Raw genomic sequence first — 25,076 nt, forward strand, 5'->3', positions numbered from 1 at the left:
GCCCAACCATTTGTGGAATCACTATGTCTCACAGCAAGTTTACTGGACGAGGACCTTCACACGACAGAACATGATCTACATGGGATGACAGACAGGGATTGGCGTATGGCACAAGCTACAGATGCGACTTTATCTTCTTGGATACAGGCAGTACGTAACAAGAAGAAGCCAAGGAGACAAGATTTTCCTCATACCCTAGCAAATACATGTTTATATCGGAGCTTCCATTCTCTTGTTCTTCAACGTGGGATATTGTATCGCCAAATCAAGGTAGATGGAGTTACCAAAGATCAACTAGTGTTACCATCTAACTTCATCAATGATGCATTACAAGGCCTCCACAATGATATTGGTCACCCTGGACGTGATAGAACACTTTCCTTAATTCGTGACAGATTTTACTGGCCAGGCATGCAAGCAGATACTGTTGATTGGATCAAGAACTGTAACAGGTGTCTCAGGAGGAAAACGCCTACTAATGTCTGCGCACCACTTGTTTCCATCACCACATCACAACCGTTGGAGTTAGTCTGTATGGATTTTCTCACCCTAGAGACTTCAAAGGGAGGATTCCAACACGTGCTCGTGATCACCGATCATTTCACGAGATATGCTTTAGCAGTGCCAACGAAGAACACTACAGCCAGGACCACTGCAGAAGCATTCTACAAGAACTTTGTCCTTCACTATGGAATGCCCATGCGAATTCACAGTGACCAAGGAGCTAACTTCATGAGTCGAATGATGAAAGAACTCTGTAACATCCTAGGCATAGCCCAGTCAAGAACTACACCATACCATCCAATGTGTAACGGAATGACAGAGCGCTTTAACAGGACTCTACTCAACATGCTTGGCACCCTGAAGCCAAACCAGAAGCAAGACTGGAAAGGGTTTGTAGGTCCACTTGTTCATGCTTACAATGCAACCAGACTCGAATCAACAGGCTATTCCCCATTCTATTTGATGTTTGGTAGAGAGGCGAGACTACCCATCGACCTTGCTTTTGGAATTGAAGTTAACAAGGACAAGCAGACTCTGACCTCCTATGTGAAAACCCTGAAGACAAGGCTGGAGCAAAGCTACAACATTGCTATATCTGCATCAAGGGAAGCCCAGAAGAGACAGAAGGCGGCGTATGATATCAAAGCCAGAGGTGCAACAATCCAGTCTGGAGACCGTGTGCTAGTGAAGATTCTTGCTTTTGAGGGAAAGCACAAGCTATCTGACAAGTGGGAAGAGGATCCGTATGTAGTTCTTTCTCAGCCTAACCTGGGCATACCAGTGTTTGTAGTGAAGAAGGAAAACGGAGAAGGAAGGACTAGGACCTTACATCGTAACCTCCTCTTACCCATTGGATCTTTATCAGCTGAGGACGACGGAGAACCTATAAGATCAGTTTCAACTCCAGGACCGGACACCTCATTAGAACCAGAACTAGAGACAGAACCATTGGCGTCGGATCAAGATGAGTGTGGGTCCATCTCAAGCCTGCTTATTGGACTTCCAATGGAGCCTGGTGATACGACTGTCATCAGCGCAGGATCTTTGGAAGGTGACTCTATCTCACAGCCTGAGGGTGACGATCTGAGGACTGTAGAGGTAGCTAGCCATGCTTCTGGTGGTGACGACCACACGCCGCGGGAACCAGATAACCCCGGTACAATAGAAGCGGACGCTAGAGAAGAAGAAGCAGCAGATGTTAGTGTCAGTGAAGAGCAGGACACAGACCCAGCAGAAGGAGTCACTGCTCCTGTGTATGACCGACCAAGGCCAAGCCCAAGGCCAAGACTAAGGCCAAGTCAAAGCCCAAGACCAAAACCACCACCAAGGACATCACTCCGGCAGAGACGGCCACCGGAGTGGCAACGCTCAGGAGACTACGTGATGAGTCAGACCATAGCAGATGATTTGGGGGACAGGGCTCGACTCATTGAACAGCTCGCATCAGCTGGTATCTTTGAGCGGATTGGTGGTGCAATGTCCCAGCTAATAGTCACATTACTCAACAACGCCAATAAATGACAGGGACGTCATTTAGATGAAGGGGGGAAGTATGTGGCAGACTCAAATATATATATATGTACATAGTTTTAATTAAAGTTTGGAAGATTATATTAAGTATTAAGGTAGATGGCATTGTTTCCATTTAATTACTTATTCTAACATCTGTAAGAATATTAGGTATGTTTTATATGGTAGAATGATGAAATCTTAGTTATGTTTTATACTTCATTTTATTCTCATGCCATAGCTCTGCATAGTAAGCCTAGTAACTCTCAGTCTCACCTCCACTAATTGTCACACTGCATGCTTACACCACTCCTTGCCCCAGCTTTCAGTCAGTTCTATTGTTTCACTGATAGGCCAAGCTGGCCATAGCTTAAACTACAATGTAAAGATTTTAAACTCACATGCTGTCCTGTACTTCGCAAGGAAGGTTACCTTTACAACCAGGGGATCTTTATAAGGATTTTAGGTAGGTTCATATTGTATAAAATGTTGTATATATATATGGATGGTTTCTTGTTTACTACAATAAGAAATATAATTTATTGTGTAAGTCAGACTTGGTTTACTTGAAATATAATATATCTTATAAATGTGTATAGTTGAAAATGAACTATCAGATCACTGTGTTATTGTGAGTTTATGTATTGTTTATGTATTAAACGCAATTCTAAACATATCAACTAAATATATGGCAATGTTTAGGTAATGACTAGTCAGTATGAATGCATGCCTGTTTGTTTGGTATGTGTGATTGATAAACACACACATATATATATATAAATATTATATATGATTCCATGTTTCATTAGTGTGGCGAATGCAATTGTATCTTATTTTATATTATATCACTTTTATATATATATTGTTCTCTTCATACATATTTATTTGTTATGCAGATCTGTGTTCATTCCGGAGAATATCCTCCCTAAACAGCTTGGGTACAACCAACCTGGTATGTAACACCTAACCAGAAAAAACCCTATATGTATACCAGAAGTGTATTTATTATTAGAATTTCCTAAAGGTACCTACATTATGTCTGTATGATCGTTGTATATTTGTATTAATATTATGTAACATAACTTGTGACATAGTTCAGATGTATTAAACTAGGTGTATTTAATAGGCTTAACGAGTGATTCGAGCATGTACATATTTTATGTGATTCCATTTAATATAGTTCCTTATGTTCTTTCAGGCTTTTTTTAACACGATCTTCCAGAATAAATGTATCGGCCTCACAACCCACAGCCGTTTGTATTCTTTTGCATGGATTCAAACAAGGCGCTGTTATATATGGTTTTACACCGATTTTAGTAATACTCCAGCAATATCACGGCGGGGGACACCATGAATAGGCTTCACACATATGCATTGATCCATGTGGGGAATCGAACCCGGGGGCCTTCGGCGTGACCATTGGTTCATGATGTGTTCAAGAAAGGTGTATTTGTTGCCATCTGTTGATGAACGTCAACAAAAACGTTTTCAATCCATGTAACAATATACATGTACACAAAACAAATCATAACAAAACAATCCATTCCACACAAAACCTATTATTTAAAGCGAACTACGTTTGTCCCGACGTCAGCCGGTCCTGAACGTTCAGTGTTGCCACAAAACGTTGTATAGTGGGGGCTTTATTCGTTTGAAAATGAAGTTGCTCATACTAAAGCTAGAACTGGAATGAAATCCAGGCAAGACTGAAACTGAAAGTTGGACTACTACATGTGGCGATGTGGTAGCATTTCCCGAAGTCATACCGTCAGTGAGTGAGTGAACAATTGTAGCAATATTCCAGCAATATCACGGCGGGGGACACCAGAAAGGGGCTTCACACATTGTACCCTTTTAGGGAATTGAACCCGGGTCTTCGGGATGACGAGCCAACGCTTTAACCATTAGGCTACCCCAACGCCACTCAGCAGGGGGTTGCGTGATTTATTTTGGTAAGTATAACAGTCTCTGCTGTAACTATGAAAGAATGCTTTACTTCCGTGTTCCGTAATACATGTATATAAATGATCTGTCTGAAAGGTGGTATAATGGCATAGACAGTGGTAGTGTTGTAACTCTCTAGTCGATTGCCAGCGTAATACTGACACATAGATGTTCATGGGATCACGAAAGACAGTCAGACTGGCTGTGGGGTCAACTAGTCAACTGCTGTCAACATTTATGTTTGCAACTTGAACAGGATCTATGAATGATGCCATCGTTTATTTCTGAATGTAACGTCATTGACTTCAACTGACGAATCAGAATAGAGAATTGCTGAAATGCACATTTACTAATATCGGACGTTATAACACTCGTTCACCCCACTTATATCTGAGAAATACTAGTATATTACACGCAGAAATGTTTTAATATTTTCCCAATATTTTAGTTCCTATAACCTGGAACTGTCTCTGCAACACGTTAGATCCGACGGACATCCGCTGATTGGGCTGCTGACCTCCTATATAGATGTCCATCATACCTGAAAAGACGAGACAATAAACATGTACTAAGTCAAGGTCAAGGTCACATTAAACAATCGTTATCCGTACGAAGACCTTAGGAATATGTACCAGTGAGTGAATGAGTCTCGTTTTCAATCGCATTTTAGCAAAATTCCAGCAATATCACGGCATGGGACACTCGAAATGTGCTTTACAATTTGATCCCATGAAGGGAGTCGAAAGCGCGCCTTCGAACAGAATCGGGATCGGCTGGTCAGGCTCGCTGACTTGGTTGCCACATGCTGCTACTACTACTGCTACTACTACCACATGCTGCTACTACTACTACTACTACTACTACTACTACTACTACTACTACTACTACTACTACTACTACAACTACCACTACCACTGCTACCAGCCACCACCACCACCACCACTTCTACTTCTAACAATACTATTACGACAACAACTACTACTATTGCCGCTCCCAACAAACGATGACGTACCTGGGAGTACCACCCATTCGTCGTTGTCGGTCCACACGGCCATGCTTCGTGGATCCACTGTAAACTCATAGACTACTGACCCGCTTGAAATAATGAACCTCCTGGTAAAACCAACCAACTGAATCCTGGGAACCGGAAGTGATGTATTTTGCCAGGACATATACACCTGAGACACCTGGAAGAGAAACGGAATATTATACACTTTACTTTTAGATAATCTTAACTTTTAACTACAAATTATTTCAATATAGCTATGTTATATGTATAGTTTGTAAATACAGTATTACTTTTGTGTCGCGGTTCATTGGTTGTCTTTCGCGATAGTTCGCGATATTTCGTCAATATTGTATGATTTATATGAATTGACTTCGCCTTGCACTTGCAAACGCATCAGGTTTTAACTGCCTGTGTGGAAGATTACCGCACACATCATTACTCCTCCATCACCAACTGTTATATGACCCCGTAGTATGTGCTCTACATATATAAACACCCGACCAACGCCATATAAACTATTGTAAACCCTTTGTACGCTGACCTCATCAGCGTCATATGGCCCCGTGTTGTAGACAGTGACACTACACCACAGCCCCTCCCCCGCAATGACGGTGATGTCGCAGGTAAAGTCATCATATCTGAACGTGGTGTACGACAAGCCGTAGCCGTAGGGGAAGGCCGGCTCTCCATCAAAGTACCAGTATGTCCGACCAGCCATAGAATAGTTTACCATGGGCGGAATCTGGAAGGGTAGATACCAACATCCTTGCAATATCCTTGTTATTCGCATACTACTACTACTACTACTACTACTACTACTACTACTACTACTACTACTACTACTACTACTACTACTACTACTACTACCACTACTACTAATATTACTACTTCTACTAAGTACTACTACTACTACTATTACTACTATTACTACTACTACCACTACTACTTCTACTACTACTACTGCTGCTGCTATTGCTGCTGCACTACTACTACTACTACTTATACTCACTACTACTACCTACTACTACTATTACTACTACTACTACTTCTACTACTACTACTGCTACTGCTGCTACTGCTCCTACTACTACTACTACTACTACTACTACTACTACTACTACTACTACTACTACTATCTACTACCACTACTGTGGTGTAGCCTAGTGGATAAAGTGTTCGTTCGTCACGCCGAAGGCCTGGGTTCGATTCCCTGCATGGATACAATGTGTGAAGCCTATTTCTGGTGTCCCCCGCCGCGATATTGTGAAATATTGCTAAAAGCGGCGTAAAATCCAACTCACTCACTCTACCACCACCACTGCTACTACTACTACTACTACTACTACTACTACTACTACTACTACTACTACTACTACTACTACTACTATTACTACTACTACTACTACTACTGCTACTACTACTACTACGACTACTACTACCGAAAAAGACTAATCACGCTATATGTGTTTCGAAACTCATCAAGATCTCTTCGGAGGCGCGAGTATATGAAAATCAAATTGTAGTTGGTAAAGTACAGATTACAATTATTAATGAATTTGTTATAAGCGACTAAAAGGACGCTGTATTCTCCATGCCCTCTACCTGTGTGTCACTGCTCGGCCATGTGTAGGGAAGTCTGGCTGCGGGAACTGAGCCAACCCCCGTGTTTGTCAGAGAAGCAAAGATAGCATCGCCTGCAGCCTGAGCCGGGTAGAAACATTCTAGTATGGCAACAACACGAGGGTTCGCCACCGCCCATCCAATCTGAACAGGTCCGCCATTAAAGAGGAGCAGAACGACCGGCTTATCAGCTGTAATATGATAATTAACGAGTTATACGAGACATATGGCCATTGCCGCGTTCTACACTTGTCCCTATAATAATTTCATGATCAATAACACTAGTAATGTGTTTTCCAGAAATCCTTGAATACGAACGCGTTCATTTCATGAGATTTAAGCTTTTTTATTCATTTAGTCTTATTAATGTTTTTGGATACTCATTACAGAACTGATGACAGTAGTTCTGAATACAACATATAATGCATTCTAATAAGTACATCTATTGCCAGAGCAAATCCTGCTCAGGGTTAGAGGGTCAGGATTGATGTTGGTCCATATGACGGTTCGGGTTAAGACCATGGAGAGGTACACGTTGAAATGGACATAGGCGGATCCAGAGGTCGGTGCAGAGATGCCCCCTCGTCCTGAAAGTTTATTAAATGACCATTGGGTGTAAATGAACTGTGCATCGCCCCTCCCCGAGCCCCCTTTCTGAAAAAGCTGTATCCGCCCCTGATGGAAATTGGTAGGTGAACGTGTACACGTAGACTATAAGGTGATGATGGGTGATGGTGCCGACGTTTACGTTGACAAAGATGTTGTTGAGGTCAGTGTTGATGTCGATGAACACTCCGCCACTGACAACGTTCGTGAAGAATGTATAACCAGTGTATTAACAATAGTGTCGCTGAAGGGGTCGTTGTCGGCACAGGTACTACAGATACGTACCCCAGGTAGGTTTCCGTATACAGATATGTACCCTAAGCAAAGTTAAAATACAGAAACGTACCTGTTACCCTAAAAGGCGGACGAGTCCATATTCCGCAATCCAAAACCAAAGCTGCATGTAGTTGTTCCCGTTTAACTGGGCACCGTTCCTCAAAGCGATCGCGGTGCTACGACAGTCGTAAGTCAATGTTAAAGTATGGGAGTTACGATCACTTTTAGCGCTACGATCGCTTTGAGGAACGGGGCCCTGATTGCGATTGGTATTCATATGCATCGCGAAATATCCGTTACTGCTTATTCTCATTACTTACATAAAGCAATCAAATGTATCTAATACAACAGCATGACAATTCCGATGAAGAATACGACACAATGGGAATGGAATCGTCCTAGGGTACCTTTCTGCATTCTCATTATGGCCAGAAACGTACCTGTATACAGAAACGTACCTGGGGTACATATCTGTAGTACCCGTGCCGACAACGACCCCTTCAGCAATAGTGTCTACTGTTCTAGATGGTGTATGTGATGTAGGAAATGTAGGTGATGTCTCACTGTTGCTGACGACGTCCTGTAGAAGCTGCAGCTGCTGTCCCGGCAGAGAGATGTTGTGTCGGTCATGTCCTTCCGCCTCTATAGCTGGACCTGTGAAGGTATACCCCATTGTCATTTTAGATCACACATGAAGGGCATGTTTGTTTAACGTTGCACTCATCAATATCCCAGCTTCGTCACGGTGTCCTGTAAATAATCTAGTCTAGAGCAGACAATCCAGTGACTCATTGACGGTGATTCATTGAAAACCATTCATTAACCCAGATCTTTACGGGTATATTCTGCAGAGTAGTGTTGAGAATTGGTTTGGTTAAATCTCATAATTGATTATTGGTTCATTACTACCGATCAATCATCGCAAATAATTGGTTAGCGTCTTTTATGAAATTTGTTAATGCACATTAAAATAAGGGAAGAAAATGTAGTTCTTCTGGTTTTTTTTGGCAAAATATCACATCTTTAAAGGATGACAAGTATGTTAGGAATATAAATTTCTTGGAATCTTTAAGATAAATTCAATCATGACTTGAAACGAGCTTGTAGTGCTTACGAAATGTAACAGACAAAACCAACCTTGTGAAAAATATTGTTAATGAAAACAAGTGTTCCGGAATTGTTTGTGTTCGTTTATGAGAAATTATGATCGATTGCTTGGTCGTTTAGTCACTACGACCAATCTTCGATTATTTCAATTAATCGGACCACCACTACTGCAGAGTCAATACCAGAGTCTGATCGGCTGGTTTTTGCAACATTGCTCAACCTTGTCCTGTTGTTACCAGCGTTCGGACCCACAGCTTTTGTTTTCCTCAGGTCCTTATGGCCGACAGCTTTTTCATCCCCAATAACTAAGAGTATTATTTTTCAGTTATTTCTAGCTTTTATCTCGATCAGCAGCTGTTGTCTGTACGTGAAACGACTATCATTTTTGGGGAAGCAATTAAGATTACTGAGATATGATCACATATTGTGTTTGCTGGGAATAACTGATATTGTAGCTAAACATAGGGCCTACACATTCTAATCAGGACCCACTTTTTATGGTTCTGGGACCTTAGGGCCTGGAGCTTTTCGGGGGGTAAGGGCAAACGCTAGTTATTACTGATCCTGGCACCCTCAACTCTCGAACGAACAAAGAAAGAAACTGCAGAGTTGTGTCCCTTGTATATGACGTGTCTTGCTGCGGATTTCTCACCTGTTCCAAGACACACGAACACCACGTCGGCTCCTTGCAGCGCCTTGACCACATCTCCCTTCCTGTAGTCCGTGCAGTAGGTGCTGGAGCAGCCTGCAGCGTGGGTGGCCGTGGTGCCCAGTCTGACCAGGCCGGACAGAGGGGAGCTGATGTAACGGGGATCAGGATTCGGGGCATAGTCACCAAACACCTGCTTGCTATCATTTGCCAAAGGACCGACCACCTGGGAAAGAGACGTGTGGCTTTGTATTGACATTGAAACGTTTCATTCTCCATTACACTGCTGCTCATCTGTAAGAAATACACAGAACCTCACATCTCCTCATTCAAAGCGTTGAAATAAAGATTTTCAATTTTATATTTTGAAACTCTTTAAATTTGGGTTGTAATTATTAGAATGCGTTTGAAGCCGTTCATACGTATCTAACCGATACCTCAATCATAGACGCGTTTCTGTAGTATAATCCTAAACTCCTTCCTGTAGCATAATCCTAAACTCGTTCCTCTAGAATAATCCTCAACTCGCTCCTTCAGCATAATCCTAACTCGTTCCTGCTACATAATCCTAAACTCGTTCATGCAGCATAATCTTAACCTCGTTCCTATAGCATAATCATAAACTCGCTTCTGCAGGGTAATCCTAAACTCGTTCCTGCAGCATAATCCTGAACTCGTTCCTGTAGCATGATCATAAACTCGTTCCTGTAGCATAATCATAAACTCGTTCCTGTAGCATAATCCTAAACTCGTTCCTATAGCATAATCATAAACTCGCTTCTGCAGGATAATCCTAAACTCGTTCCTGAAGCATAATGCTAAACTCGTTCCTGCAGCATAATGCTAAACTCGTTCCTGCAGCATAATCCTTAGCTCGTTCCTGTATCATAATCCTAAACTGGTTGCTGCAGCATAATCCTAAACTCGTTCCTGTAGCATAAATCATAAACTCCTTCCTGCAGCATAATCCTTAGCTCGTTGCTGCAGATAATCATAAACTCGTTCCTGCAGCAAAATCATAAACTCGCTCCTGCAGCAGAATCCTAAACTCGTTCCTGTAGCATAATCCTAAACTCGTTCCTGTAGCAAAATCATAAACTCGTTCCTGTAGCATAATCATAAACTCGTTCCTGCAGCATAATCCTGAGCTCGTTCCTGCAGATAATCCTAAACTCGTTCCTGCAGCATAATGCTAAACTCGTTCCTGTAGCATAATCCTAAACTCGTTCCTGTAGCATAATCCTAAACTCGTTCCTGTAGCAAAATCATAAACTCGTTCCTGTAGCATAATCCTAAACTCGTTCCTGCAGCATAATCCTTAGCTCGTTCCTGCAGATAATCCTAAACTCGTTCCTGCAGCATAATGCTAAACTCGTTCCTGTAGTATAATCCTAAACTCGTTCCAGTAGTCCATTTGCGACTCACCGCGACATGGCTGTAAAGTGCTGTGATGGGTAAAAAGGTATTGGTATTTTTCAGAAGGACGAACGTCTTGACCGCTGTCTCTACAGCCAGCTGTCGGTGTGTGGAGCTCAGCACGACGTCGTCAATGTCAAGGTTGTTGTAAGGGTTCATCTCCCGTGGGTCAAACTCTCCCAGCCTCAGTCTGGTGTAGAGAAGACGTTTCATGTTTTCCCTTACCAACGTCTCGGTGACCTTGTTCTGATGCATGGCATCAACTGTGAACAGTAACAAAGATTTTGTAGTGTTTTGTTGTACAAAGGTGAGGTGAGGTGAAATTGGGTTTTAACGTCGTGCTTGAGAATATTTCGCTCATATGACGACATGCATGCTTGTGTATGTGTAGGTGCGGCTGCTTGTACTAGCCCAGACTTAAGCTGGTTTTATAGTGCTAGCTCACTGAGATACCATGCCGCAGTGAAACACGAATACCCCACTCAGACACATTATACTGACTCCGAGCCGACCAGTCCTTGTTGTACCCATTAATGCCGAGCGCCAGGCAGGGACCAACAAGTACCATATTTCAACGTCTTTTGGTATGACGCGGTCGGGGATCGAACCCGCGACCTTCCGCTCTCCGGGCGGAAGCTCTAACCACTACACCACGGAGGCGGTTTGCTGTACAAAGCCAAAATGTCTTTGTTCTGAGAGGGCGGTGGGGCAACCTCGTGGGTAAAGCGTTCGCTCGTCACGCTGAAGGACAAGGTTCGATTCCCCACATGGGCACATGTGATATTGCGGGAGTATTGCTAAAAGCGGAGTAAAACCCAACTCACTCACTCACTCTTTGTTCTGATGTATAGCGTCCACTGAAGGAACACTATTGCCTTTACCAACTGTACTTATGATTTAATTCTGTTTCATCTCGTCTTCAGCATATCATTTGGGGACTTCCTTTGATATCATACGGGCAGAAGTTTTATATTTTGTGTTTCTCATCGCCCGACGGACCTTAATTCTATTGCCGACCAAAAATAAAAACAACAACTTTTTTGTTTATTCTAACACCACCGACTCGAACCTAGAACGTACCGACTCGTTATAAAAAATGTTACCACAGAAAAAAAATCAGAATTATGGCCCTTGACAATAAACCGACCATCATGTCTGGCACTCGCATAGCAGACGAAAACGAAAACATCTGGACTATTTTGCAATTGAAGTATCACCTTATGGCCCTTTTACAATGGGAGTAGAGTCATCTTAATTTGACAACCTTTTACAATTTATACTTAACTTATTCAAGCACAATATATTTGGGTTAGATACACTGGTCTCTAATATTTGTAAGGGCAGACAATACTGTTGTTTCGTTGATATTAAAGCTACATTGGATTCCATCAATTTGGCTACACACAACTGTTTGATTGTGTGAGCGGAATAAAACAGGGTTGCCAACTATCACCACTGCTATTTTCATTGTATCTTCATGATATTACTGAATTTCTTGATGTTGATGATGATAGATGCATTGACATTGATGTCTGTAGACTTTTCATGTTACTCTTCGCCGATGATATGTTACTGTTTGATAGAACTGTCCGAGGTGGTCTCTAAAGTGGTCTTTAACCGTCAATATTATTATAACTAAATGTATATTTTTCAGGAAAGGTGGTAGATTAAGAAATACGAAAAATGTTATTTCAATGATACCCAACGAGAAATTGTGGCTTCTTACAAATATTTGAGTGTTCATTTCTCATGCAGTGGGTCATGGCATATAACACAAAACAAACTTTGCCATATCCAGAAAGTGTTAAATATTTTACGTTCCCAGCTATCAAATTTCAGAAAATGAACATTTTCTGTTCTTCTCAACACCTTTGACCACAAAGTATTCCCAACTTTAGCTTGCGGCTCATAAATGCTTAAAGCAAATTTATGCACCGAAATTTATGGATGTGTATCTTTCAAAACTAGACAATATATAACAATTGTAACATATACCACACATACCGTTATCAATATAAATTAGCAGAAGTTGGTAGACAATGTTGAGCCCATATGGTAAAACAATTGTTAAATATATACGGTTTTAGTTATGCGTGGAACAATCAGGATGTAAGTTGTATGAATATGTTCTTATTTCATTTTAAATGAAAATACCTATAGGTATTGCTGGCATGCACCTAAGCCTCGTAAAGCCACACTCACTCGCTCGAGGCGAACAGAGATTTGAACCATGGTTGTAGGTATCTTGCCTACCAAGGGGACACAATGTTGCCAAGCAATAGGTCCCCAATATCTTCTGTCCAGAGATAAATAATACCGGTATTTACCATCCCCGCGCTGCTGCTACTCACTGATGGAGTTATAGACCCTCGTGTCACCCTCCTGCACCTCCAGGCCACATCCAGCGTTCAGACAGCCTGCAGCGGCATCAACGGTGTTGTTGAAGTAGTGCTGAACGTTGATGCTGGTGAGAAGAGCCCCAGCATCTGAAGCCACGTAGCCGGTGAAGTTCCACTCCCCCCCTCAGTATGTCAGTCAACAGCTTCTTGTTGGCGCAGGCGGGGACACCGTTGATGCTGTGAGAGGAGAATATGACTAGAAATTCTTTGAATTGTTGAAAGGGAAAGCAATGGCAATTAGGAGTACAGCAATTCTCTGCTACAGGTTAAAACAGTACGTTGAAAAAATCATTAACATAAGATGAACTAACTGAACATGTATCACATAGAACTGGTAGTTAGATTTAATGAGAAAGTGTTCTTACAGGTTGTACGCGCAGTGAAGGCCGAATGATCCAGCTTCTGCGCATTTCCGGAAGGGGGGCAGGAAGTAACTTCTCCAGTCTCGTTCTGAAACCTACAGGAAAACTCGTTAGTAACCATCTCCCCATCAGTCACTCGTGGCTCAAATAGAACAGTTGTCCGCCTCGATCATCTATAGGTCTGGTAATCGGTCCACTCTCGATTCAAAATAGAAGTTAAAAGATGAAACTTTTTGTTACCTTGCCTAAAGCTTGTCATCAATGGGTCTAAAACAAGGACTAGTGGGTTCTGTGCCAGTATAATATATCCAAGGGTTGTATCCTTGTTACTTTGCGGGCAGGATATATCAATGGACTTAAATACAGGCTAGTTTAAACAGACAATTCGAACCCACACAAAGTCATCCGTTTAACCCACTCACCCACGGCGGCTTCCATACGGATAACTTTGTGTGGTGGCGATTCGCTGCCTGATTCTGAGGGTGTGGGTTCGAATCCATGACGGGACTTACTTTACTGAGAAAGTGTAATCCGAAATATAACATATGTTGCCATCATGGGTTTATGTTGCGTACAAGACGCAGTCCGTTTATCCTGCTGTGTAAAACCTGTGGAATGAGAACCTGTATAAATGTAGAATGAGAATTTAAAAAAACCGATCGCACCTTTGCATCAAAGTCGTGTCTACTAACGGGCCAGTCTTCTGGACCTGCGGACACGTCGAAGTGTTTACAGGCGGAGGCGGTTCTCACATAGCGAGGGTGGGTACCATGGAGACCCTTCACGTGTTGGTACCCCATCTCGCCAGCATGGTGCGGGTCTTCACTAAGTGTTTCCTGAAATGTACGTAGTCTGTGATGACACAAAGCTATCTGTAAGAATGTAGATCGGGTGAAGGCCGTTATAGTCTTGGTATCTGTTTATTTTTGTTGTTGTTTGCTTGTTTTTCATTTTAACGTAGCACTCTGCACTCTGCACTCTTCCTATCTCTGGTCATGTCCCGAGTAGATTACTGCAACAGCCTCCTCAACAACGTCAACCAAGATCAGCTACGTCGCCTTCAAGCCCTCCAAAACACTGCTGCAAGAATCATTACAAAGTCTAAAGTCTTCGATCACATTACTCCAATTCTAAACGATTTACACTGGCTACCAATCACCGCAAGAATTGACTACAAAACTATTGTAATGACGTACAAGTGTCTCAACGGAATGGCCCCTGACTACCTCGCAGAGTTATTGCCCCTATATCAGCCCTCAAGCTCACTTAGATCACAAAACCAAATGCTAGTGACAGTGCCAAACATCAAAACCAACTTTGGCAAAAGGTCGTTCGCTTTCAATGCAGCAATGAAGTGGAACGCGCTACCGCTTGAACTCAAAACCAGCGAGTCGCTAACATCTTTTAAGACTGGCCTCAAAACATTTCTTTTCAAGTGTCAATTTCCATCTTAAGCGCACAGAGCATTTATTAGTGAATGATGCGCTATATAAATGCAATTATTATTATTATTATTATTATTATTTATTCCAGCTGTATGACGGTCGTTTTAAATATTCGAGTCCGGACCAGACGATCCAGTGATTGACATTATGACTCCTTGTAAAACACTAGTTTTCACCACTGACTGCAACGACCCAACTCCACAGTTGCACTTTACAAGGTTTTAGTAGTGAGTGAATATGTTTCTACGCCGCTTTTAGCAATGTCATGGCGGAGTGCACTAGGTATGGGATTCACACACTGTGGAATCAACTTGGGTGACGAGCAAATGCTTCCACCACGAGGCTGTCCCATCGCCCCATGTGTTCAACAACAGTTCAAGCAACGAGTAACCCTATACAGAAGGAAGTCAAGGAAGTATTTTTATTTCAATGAATAAATGGATGCCACAATGTCGGTCAGGGAGATGTGATTACAGGACCGTTACCTAATTTCGTGGGTAACCTTGATTCGTGGATCGAGATAACGGCCGTGATATCTCATAGATTATGCCTCGTATTACATCCTACTGCGGTACTTTTCATGTGCACATACTGCCACTACAAAAATGTCGCTGCATTCTACTCATTATCATCATCATCAGGGGGGTAGGGTAGTCTAGTGGTTACAGTGGTCGCTCGTCACGTCGAAGGCCCGGGTTCGATTCCCCACATGGGTACAACGTAAGAAGCCCATTTGTGGTGTCACCCGCCGTGATTTTGCTGGAATATTGCTATTGAATATCACGCTTACAGGCGTACACTTAAGACGATACATCTGGGAGCAGGTATAACGGCGAATGCTTGTTGAGCTTAGCAGTATTCCAACTACATAACAAGGGTCATGTAAATAAACGACCTAGATATAACATCATCATCATCATCATCATCATCATCATCATCATCATCATCATCATCATCATCACGGTCATCATCATCATACTGCCACTCATTGCTGCCAGAAATCCTCCGAATCGCTGTATTATACACATCATCATCATCATCATCATCATCATCATCACGGTCATCATCATCATTCTGCCACTCATTGCTGACAGAAATCCTCCGAATCGCTGTATTATACACATCATCATCATCATCATCATCATCATAATCTCCATTATAACTATCATCATTACGCACCGGCCCCCTACCCCAGCGAGGGTCTCTGTAGAGGTCCATGTTGGGGTTCCAGCAGCTAAGGGCCTGGTGGATGCCCATGGACCCCGTCTTCACGAAGTGGTTGTAGTAGGCTCGAACCTCGGTACTGCTGGCCTCTGCTACTCGGTAGATCAGGTCCTTGCTGGAGAGTCGGGATAGAAATGTAAGGGACAGCAGGTGTAAATGTCACAGCGTCATGTCAAAGTATCTCATCAATCATTAGCATGAAACAAAACATCAAGGTGTTATTATTGGTAACCTTAATCACAACAGTAACATTGTACAGATTACAGTAATCCTAATCTCACAGCCCGTGAAGATCCGGGTTAGAACTGGTCTTCAGCAATTCAAGGTTACCGAAAGAAGCGACTAACGGGATCGGGTGGTCAAGGCTCGCTGACTTGCTTGACACATGTCATCATATCCCAATTGCGTAGTTCTCAGTATTCTCATATTGTCTATGAATGGATTGTCTGACCCAAACTCGATTATTTACAGATCACCGCCATATAGCTTGAATATTGCTGAGTGTGGTGTTAATCAACACACCAACCAGCCAACCAACCAACCAGCCAACCAACCAACCAACCAGCCAACCAACCAACCAGCCTTATCTCGGGCTTGTTAAAGCGTTCTTTCGTCACGCAGACGGCACGAGTTCAATTTGTCTTAAACTCACTGAATCAACGCTTCAATACTACACAATCAAATGTTGCTACATTAAACATTATAACGAATCTGACAATGTATGATTATCAGCAGTTAGACTGAAGTGACTCACTCAAAGGATGCTCCAATGCCAATTGCTTGGGGGAAGGCCGTGGCGTTCTGACCAACATCCCCCCGACCACAGTTTGTCCACCAAGAGTATTCCCCAATGCCTAATCTACTGATGGGTGGGGTAGCTCCCTGACCACTGGCCAGCTGGGCCTGAATCTCCTGGATGGTCAGTCTCCCCACGACGTCATCGACACGCACCTGCCAGGGTAGGGAGGCGTTACGGAAGGGGATGTCTGATGACGTAAACGATGCGAGAGCTGACAGAAATATTACAGAGGCGAAACGTTCCATCGTGAATACGAATAGCCGGCTGTTTTAACTGACAATGTCTGAGAAAGTGTGACAAGGGTCGATTTAATCACGTGATATATCCAGGTTATTATGAAAAGTCTGTGAATGTATCATCTGGCTTCGCGTCCAAGATAAGATTAAAATAATTCATGTAACGTTTCCTTATGTCAAGAACCGAATTGCCTCAGGTTTACTTTTACACCGCACTCAGCAATATTTCAGCTATATGACGGCAGTCTGTACATAATCGAGTCTGGATCAGACAATCCAGTGATCAACAGCATGAGCATCGATCTGCGCAATTGGGAACCGATGACATGTGTCAAGCAAGTCAGCGAGCCTGACCACCTAATCCCGTTAGTCGCCTCTTACGACAAGCATGGGTTATTGAAGATCAATATTCTAACCCGGACCTTCACGGGTCCGTATCATAGAGTAAAGACTCTATAACATTTGGTGCTGAGAGCATCATAATCAGTGTTCACGTGTTTCAGCTCAACGCCACAATTGTCCAAAAACTCTTGGCTTATATCTTATAAATAATGCTTGTGACACGCGGATAGTGTTGCATCCTATACTTACACGCAAGATCACTTTATCTGTAATTTTTTTTAAATCTAAAGATATAACCACCTGTTTGTATTTTCATCTGATAGACAATGAAATGATATTAAAAATATTGAGCCAGGCAATCAAATGTCAGTAATCACTTGTATCCTCAATATCGACAAACTAATAATGGACGCATGAAAAATCAGATTTTCCCTCGTCGCCTGTGTTCTTGTCCGTGCAAGCAATTTCCTTAACTGGTTCTTCAGCCTTTCTGATCTTTCGATTGCTCTAAGTGTGATACGCTGTTCTATGTTTGCAGTCTTTTGAAACACAAAGAGCAATTGGTGGACTAACCGCTGTGGTTAGTGATATTACCCTTGCGTATATCCGCTATCTGTCGTTTCCAAAGGAGATACAATTTCACCATTGGCACCAGGGATCGATCTGATAGCGGCATCCAGCGTCGTGTTACACTCGCACGCCAAGACCGTTAAATCTACAGAACGGTCTAGCAGAATCGGTTCCCAGTGTCATGGAACCCAATGGTAGGACCACATGGACACGGACTGAACCTTAACTTTCAAAGGTCCCATAGAATGGTAAATTTTGAAACGTATTTAATTAACACAGATGATAACGTTTAGACAATTTTATTTAAGTTTAGAACATCCAATCACAATTTACCCGTTGAAACAGACAGGTGGAGTATAAGGCCATTAGCAAACCAGGAAACAGTTCATTCAAGCTGATACGATTCGTGAAAAGGATATCCAACATAGGCATCCAGCTTAATATATGGACCATGACTGTCCATAGAAAAAAAAAAAAAAATAAGGACCGGTCGCAATGTCCTTCCTCCGTGACGAGACCGCCTCCGTGATGTAGTGGTTAGAGCATCCGCCCGGAGAGTGGAAGGTCGCGGGTTCGATCCCCGACCGCGTCATACCAAAAGACGTTAAAATATGGTACTTGTTGGTCCCTGCCTGGCGCTCGGCATTAATGGGTACAACAAGGACTGGTCGGCTCGGAGTCAGTATAATGTGTCTGAGTGGGGTATTCATGCTTCACTGCGGCATGGTATCTCAGTGGGCTAGCACTATAAAACCAGCTTAAGTCTGGGCTAGTACAAGCAGCCGCACATACACATACACACGCATGCACGTCGTCATATGAGCGAAATATTCTCAAGCACGACGTTAAACCCAATTTCACCTCACCTCACCTCCTCCTCGGCGATTCTTTTCAAACTTAATGGATATGATGAATGAGATACACATAGCTCATTAAGTTCAACTTGTCGATTATGTCGAGATGATTCTCATTTCCGAAGCCATTAGGTATCACGTGTCTTGGAACCAACCAGACACTATTCATAATAAACATTAAAATGAAAAGCAAGAAATGGTCACTGTGGTATATTTTAATATTTTCCTAATATTTTAGTTCCTATAATTTGAAACTGCCGCTGCAACACGTTAGATCCGACAGACATCCGCTGATTGGGCTGCTGGCCTCCAACATAGATATTCATTGTACCTGCAACACAGGGTGTATTGGAGGGCGTAAGTTACACGTGCAATTGTCCTCCATCGGGGTGGACAAATGACTTTCTTTGTGGAGTATACAGTGTCTGATAGATTCACTCCTAAAACCATTGATATATTTCCAGTCGTTATTATTATTACATTACAAAAACATCCTATTTACCAGGTAAAGTTCATATTTACCTGGGAGTACCACCCATCCATCGTTATCTGTCCATACGGCCATGTTCCTGGGGTCCAGTGTAAACTCGTAAACAGCAGACCTACCGGACGCGATGGTTGTCCTGGTGAACGATACCAGCTGAATTCTGGGTACAGGAAGTGACGTATTTTGCCACGACATGTAGGCCTGGGAAACCTGAGAAATGTGTGAAATATATGAAACTTGACAATCAATTTGGATGCCAAGCTGGTGGACAACGTTGCAAGGCAACTTGACAGCATAATGACACTGTGCTAGCTGAACACAGCATGTCAACTCAAAACAGGCCAACCCGGCCAACCCAGATCATCTACTTATATATGTTTCACACATTTCCATACAAGGCTGATTATGAAACAGGTATATATATATATATCCAAACATCCAAATATCCAAACCAAAAAATAAATCTTTGCTCTTCCATGAAAATTATATGTTAATAATCCCTGAACCAAAGAGTTTTGTGACATAACCTAGTTTGTGTATATATGTTGTACACTGACCTCATCAGCGTCATACGACCCCGTGTTGTAGACAGTGACACTACACCACAGCCCCTCCCCCGCAATGACGGTGATGTCGCAGGTAAAGTCATCATATCTGAACGTGGTGTACGACAAGCCGTAGCCGTAGGGGAAGGCCGGCTCTCCATCAAAGAACCAGTATGTCCGACCAGCCATAGAATAGTTCACCATCGGAGGAATCTGCAAGAAGACATTCGTTTGTTAAATAATAACAGCTCGGCCACGTGTTGAATTGAATAACATATTCATCTGAGAATCACTGCTCGTACACGTGTTGAATTAAATAACATATTCATCTGAGAATCACTGCTCGTACACGTGTTGATTTGAATAACATAATCATCTGAGAATCACTGCTCGTACACGTGTTGAATTAAATAACATATTCATCTGAGAATCATTGCTCGTACACGTGTTGAATTAAATAACATATTCATCTGAGAATCACTACTCGTACACGTGTTGATTTGAATAACATATTCACCTGAGAATCACTGCTCGTACACGTGTTGAATTAAATAACATATTCACCTGGGAATCACAGCTCGGCCACGCGTTGAATTAGATAACATATTCACCTGAGAATCACTGCTCGGCCACGTGTAAGGCAGTCTGGCAGCTGGCACAGACCCCTCCCCGGTGTTTGTGAGGGAAGCAAATATGGCGTCGCCGGCCGCTTGAGCAGGTAAGAAACATTCCATGATTGCGACAACACCTGGATCCGTCATCGCCCAGTTAATGTTGACTGGTCCCCCAGTAAATAACAGTAGCACCACTGGTTTGTTGGCTGTTGAAGATAAATGTGTATATCTGTAAACATTGAAACATTGTTTAGGAAGTCAAGTTAGGCGCTGTCTCCTTTTGATTTCAAGACAGCATTGTTCATGCACAGATTGAAGAACCAAGCACACGTTTTCCGTTGAATTTACATATTTATACAACGAACCAACGTACGATTACAAGGCAGTTTCGATGTGAGACTTACAATGATGACCTTACATGAAATAGAACGGTAGTTATTTGTGTGTTTTACAGTTTTGACAGAGACAGTACATTTCAGCAGCAAAGTGATAATCTTACATGAAGTACAATGAAAGTTATTTGTGAGTTTTACAGTTTTTACAGACATAATACATTTAAGCAGAAACGGCCCTGAATAGATATGTTGACGATGTTGATGGTGTAATTGATGTAGAATGTGTAGGTGATATCTCACTGTTGCTGACGACGTCTGTAGAAGCTGCAGTTGCTGTCCCGGCAGGGAGATGTTTTGTCGATCATGCCCCTCCGTCTCGATTGCCTGGCCTGTTTCAAATACATAGACACTGATTATTTATTGGATACATTTGTATGAGGCTAAATTCTTCTGAAATCCCACAGTCATATCCAAAAGAAATATTGAAACACCAAACCCACTCGTTAATATAGTCTCAGGTGTAATGAAATCAAATATCCAAAACGTGGAGCTGGACCGTGAAGATCCGGATTAGAATTGGTCTCCATCAATTCATGCTTGTGGTAAGAGACGACTAACGGCATCGAGTGGTCAGGCTCGCTGACTTGGTTGACACATGCCATCGTATCACAATTGGGTAGATTGATGCTCGTGCTGTTGATCACTGGATTGTCAGGTCCAGACTCCATTATTTAAAGACTGTCGCCAAACAAATAAACAAACAAACAAACAAACCAAATGTAGAACTGGCCCCGATTTCCCGAAACAAACTTCAGTCTCAATTTTGACTCAAATTTGAGAATATGCATTTCCCTGAATGAACTGAAATCGATATTATTTTTTTTGCTTTTTAATTTAAAGATAAAAATTAAGCTGTTTCAAATTGTCAAACTCAGTTTGAAACTTGAGTGAAAACTAAAGTTTGTTTCGAGAAATCGGGGCCTGGAATTTTGATTACTCCGGTTGTCCGCTGCCTCATGTATGCCGAGGCTACAGGAATATGAAGATATGTGTCTCTTGTTACGACAGAAACCCCTGTAAATTCATGCAAAGTCAGCGGCAGGCTAAATCAGGCCACATAAGCGGATATCATGTAACACCTATTGACGTAGTGGAGATCATACCTGTCCCCAAGCATACAAAGACGGCATCAGCTCCTTGCAGCGCATTCACCACGTTAGTCCTGTTGTAGTCGTTGCAAGCGGTGCTGGAGCAGCCTGCGGCGTACAGGGCAGCATTGCCCAGTTTCAGCAGCCCGCTCAGAGGGGACGTGATGAAGCGGGGGTCGGTCTTTGGTGCGTAGTCACCAAACAGTTGTTCTGTGTCATTTGACATTGGCCCAACAACCTGTAAATACACCACGTACCAAAGATAGAATCCATCATTTGCTTTGCACACATGCAGGAAGCGATTGTTCTCAGTGTGTCATTGAAGTGATTCAGTTACCTAAACATGTTCTGGTTCACTTACAGCAACTTTATCAAAATGTGATTTGATCGGCAGAAAACCGTTGTCATTCTTCAGCAAGACGAAGCTCTTGATGGCTGCCTCTACAGCCAGCTGTCGATGTGTGGAGCTCAGCACGACGTCATCAATGTCAAGGTAGTTGTAAGGGTTCATTTCCGGTGGGTCAAACTCTCCCAGCCTCAGTCTGGTGTAGAAGAGTGGTTTGATCTGATCCCGGACAAACGACTCTGTCAGCTTGTTCTGTTGTATCGCCGGAACTGAAAGCGTAAGAAGATAATTCTACTTCCTCGAAAGTTACGCCTGCTTTCAGAGACGGAAAGGATGGGCGTACAAGAGCAACAGAAGATTGAAGAAACCAAGAAAAGCCAAATGTGGAACGAAAGTAAAAGAGATGGAAGCGAGAAAAAATATAAGAGGCTGAAGAAGAAAAGAAAAGAAAGCGGATTAGAAGATGAGAAAAATGAAGTCGATAGAGAGGAAGAAGAAGAAGCTGAAGGAGATGAGAGACTGCAGGAGGAGAGTCTTGCATCATAAAGAAGATCAAGCAGGACAAAAATCCAACGAAGAGGGAAAACGAAATATGCGCGCTATGTTGAAGCAGAAAAGTATGGGAAGGCGTTGAAGAGAAGTTCAAGGAATGGAGGAAAAGTGGAAATGAGGGCAACGTGTGGAATTGAATTGCGTTGAACATGAATACTATTGGGGGGAGGGAGGACGATGAGGTCATAGAGAAAAAGATGCAAGGAAGGAGAAAAATGGTTGACTGTATGTTGTTTTATGCCAATCAGCAATCCAGCAAATTAGTCAAATCAACTCCTATGACAATAGTTTTCTAAGTACAAATTCTACCCTGATTATCTCATGTTTATTAGTGGTGTGATGGAACAAATGATATACGTTGGACAACCTTTGCAATGAGGATATCATATTTATATTTCTGAAACTGTTCATAAAAAATTGATCCACTGCATATGTTGATGTTACCTACTTATCGAGTTATAGACTCTCATGTCTCCTCGCTGGACTTCCAGGTTACACCCGGCCTTTAGACAAGCTGCAGCGGTGTCGACGGTGTTGTTCAAGTATTTATGTATGGTGATGATGTTGAGGATCTCGCCGGCGTCTGCTGCGATGTAGCCGGTGAAGTTCCACTCCCCCCTCAGTATGTCAGTCAACAGCTTCTTGTTGGCGCAGGCGGGGACACCGTTGATGCTGGATGTAGATGCATACTGATGTTTAATATCTTATGTACTTTGGCACAACGTTGAATCCAAAGTGAACAGTATTGTGTCAGCATGAAATCATTATGTGTTTGTTTCTTTGGATTCGGTTACCGACTCCGTGGTGTTCAATTGCGGGTTCGATCCCCAGCCGCGTCATACCAAAGGACGTTAAAATATGGTACTTGTTGGTCCCTGCCTGGCGCTCGGCATTAATGGGTACAACAAGGACTGGTCAGCTCGGAGTCAGTATAATGTGTCTGAGTGGGGTATTCATGCTTAACTGCGGCATGGTATCTCAGTGAGTTAGCACTATAACACCAGCTTATGTCTGGGCTTGTAGAAGCAGTCACACATACACACGCATGCACGTCGTCATATGAGCAAAATATTCTTAAGTGCGACGTTAAACTTTATTTCACCTCACCTCACCGTTTGTGTCATATACTATATGACTGACTGAGTTTTGTTTTACGCCGCTTTTAGCAATATTCCAGCAACATCACGGAGGGGGACACCAGAAATGGGCTTCACACATTGTACCCATGTGGGGATTCGAACCCGGGTCTTCGGCGTGATGAGCGAACGCTTTAACCACTAGGCTACCCCACCGCCCCCTACTATATGACAAGAAGGATGACTTCTACTTTCACCATGTTAATCATCCCATATGTCAGGTAATAGCGCACGAGCTTCTGCATTACGTGTTTGCCTTTAACACCTGTTTATGTACAACCGAGTACGATCTTTCAGCAAGATTTCAGACGAATCTTATATGATCATTCAACAAAAAATATTTAAAAATGCATTGTCGCACACATTCACAGGACTGCCCCAAATTTGATCCACCACTGCCGAATGTGTTGTCTAATGCAGCTCACATGTGTTTGCTTGGAAGTGGTTATGGTGCCAAGGACACCAAAATGCTTGGGAACAGTCATAATGTGTTGTCTAATGCAGCTCACATGTGTTTGCTTGGAAGTGGTTATGGTGCCAAGGACACCAAAATGCTTGGGAACAGTCATAATGTGTTGTCTAATGCAGCTGACATGTGTTTGCTTGGAAGTGCTTATGGTGCCAAGGACACCAAAATGCTTGGGAACAGTCATAATGTGTTGTCTAATGCAGCTGACATGTGTTTGCTTGGAAGTGCTTATGGTGCCAAGGACACCAAACTGCTTGAGAACAGTCATAATGTGTTGTCTAATGCAGCTCACATATGTTTGCTTGGAAGTGTTTATGGTGCCCAGGACACCAAAATGCTTGGAAACAGGCATAAAGTGTTTGCTTGAAATGTAAAACAAACACATAATTTACCTGTTCTAGGCACATTTAAGTTCATGTATAGTGTATATGTACAGGTTAATCACCCTTACAAGGTTGTTCTAAAGCCCTCGCAGAATTTATTTAACTGACTATTGTAGTGAGGGTGATTAAACGGCTTACACCGCGTGGGCAGACTTCTTTAATACGCGTGTAATGTATTATGCATGATGAA

At 42.6% G+C, this 25,076-nt stretch overlaps 1 protein-coding gene and 1 pseudogene across 1 annotated transcript in view; both read right to left on the bottom strand.

Moving 5' to 3' along the window:
• Positions 1–3,987: 3,987 nt before the first annotated feature.
• On the bottom strand, positions 3,988–17,155 carry LOC124257194 (annotated as a pseudogene).
• A 1,931-nt stretch (positions 17,156–19,086) lies between these two features.
• The window catches only part of LOC124257169 (probable beta-D-xylosidase 5), a 29,467-nt gene continuing 23,477 nt past the window's right edge, over positions 19,087–25,076 (bottom strand). Inside the window, 3 exon segments of the mRNA XM_046691188.1 lie at positions 19,087–19,202; positions 19,394–19,568; positions 19,916–20,116. Coding sequence (XP_046547144.1) covers positions 19,087–19,202; positions 19,394–19,568; positions 19,916–20,116 — 492 coding nt within the window.

Source organism: Haliotis rubra, unplaced genomic scaffold (genome assembly GCF_003918875.1).
Source record: "Haliotis rubra isolate DU_JTF1 unplaced genomic scaffold, ASM391887v1 Scf650, whole genome shotgun sequence".
Classification (NCBI taxonomy): domain Eukaryota; kingdom Metazoa; phylum Mollusca; class Gastropoda; order Lepetellida; family Haliotidae; genus Haliotis; species Haliotis rubra.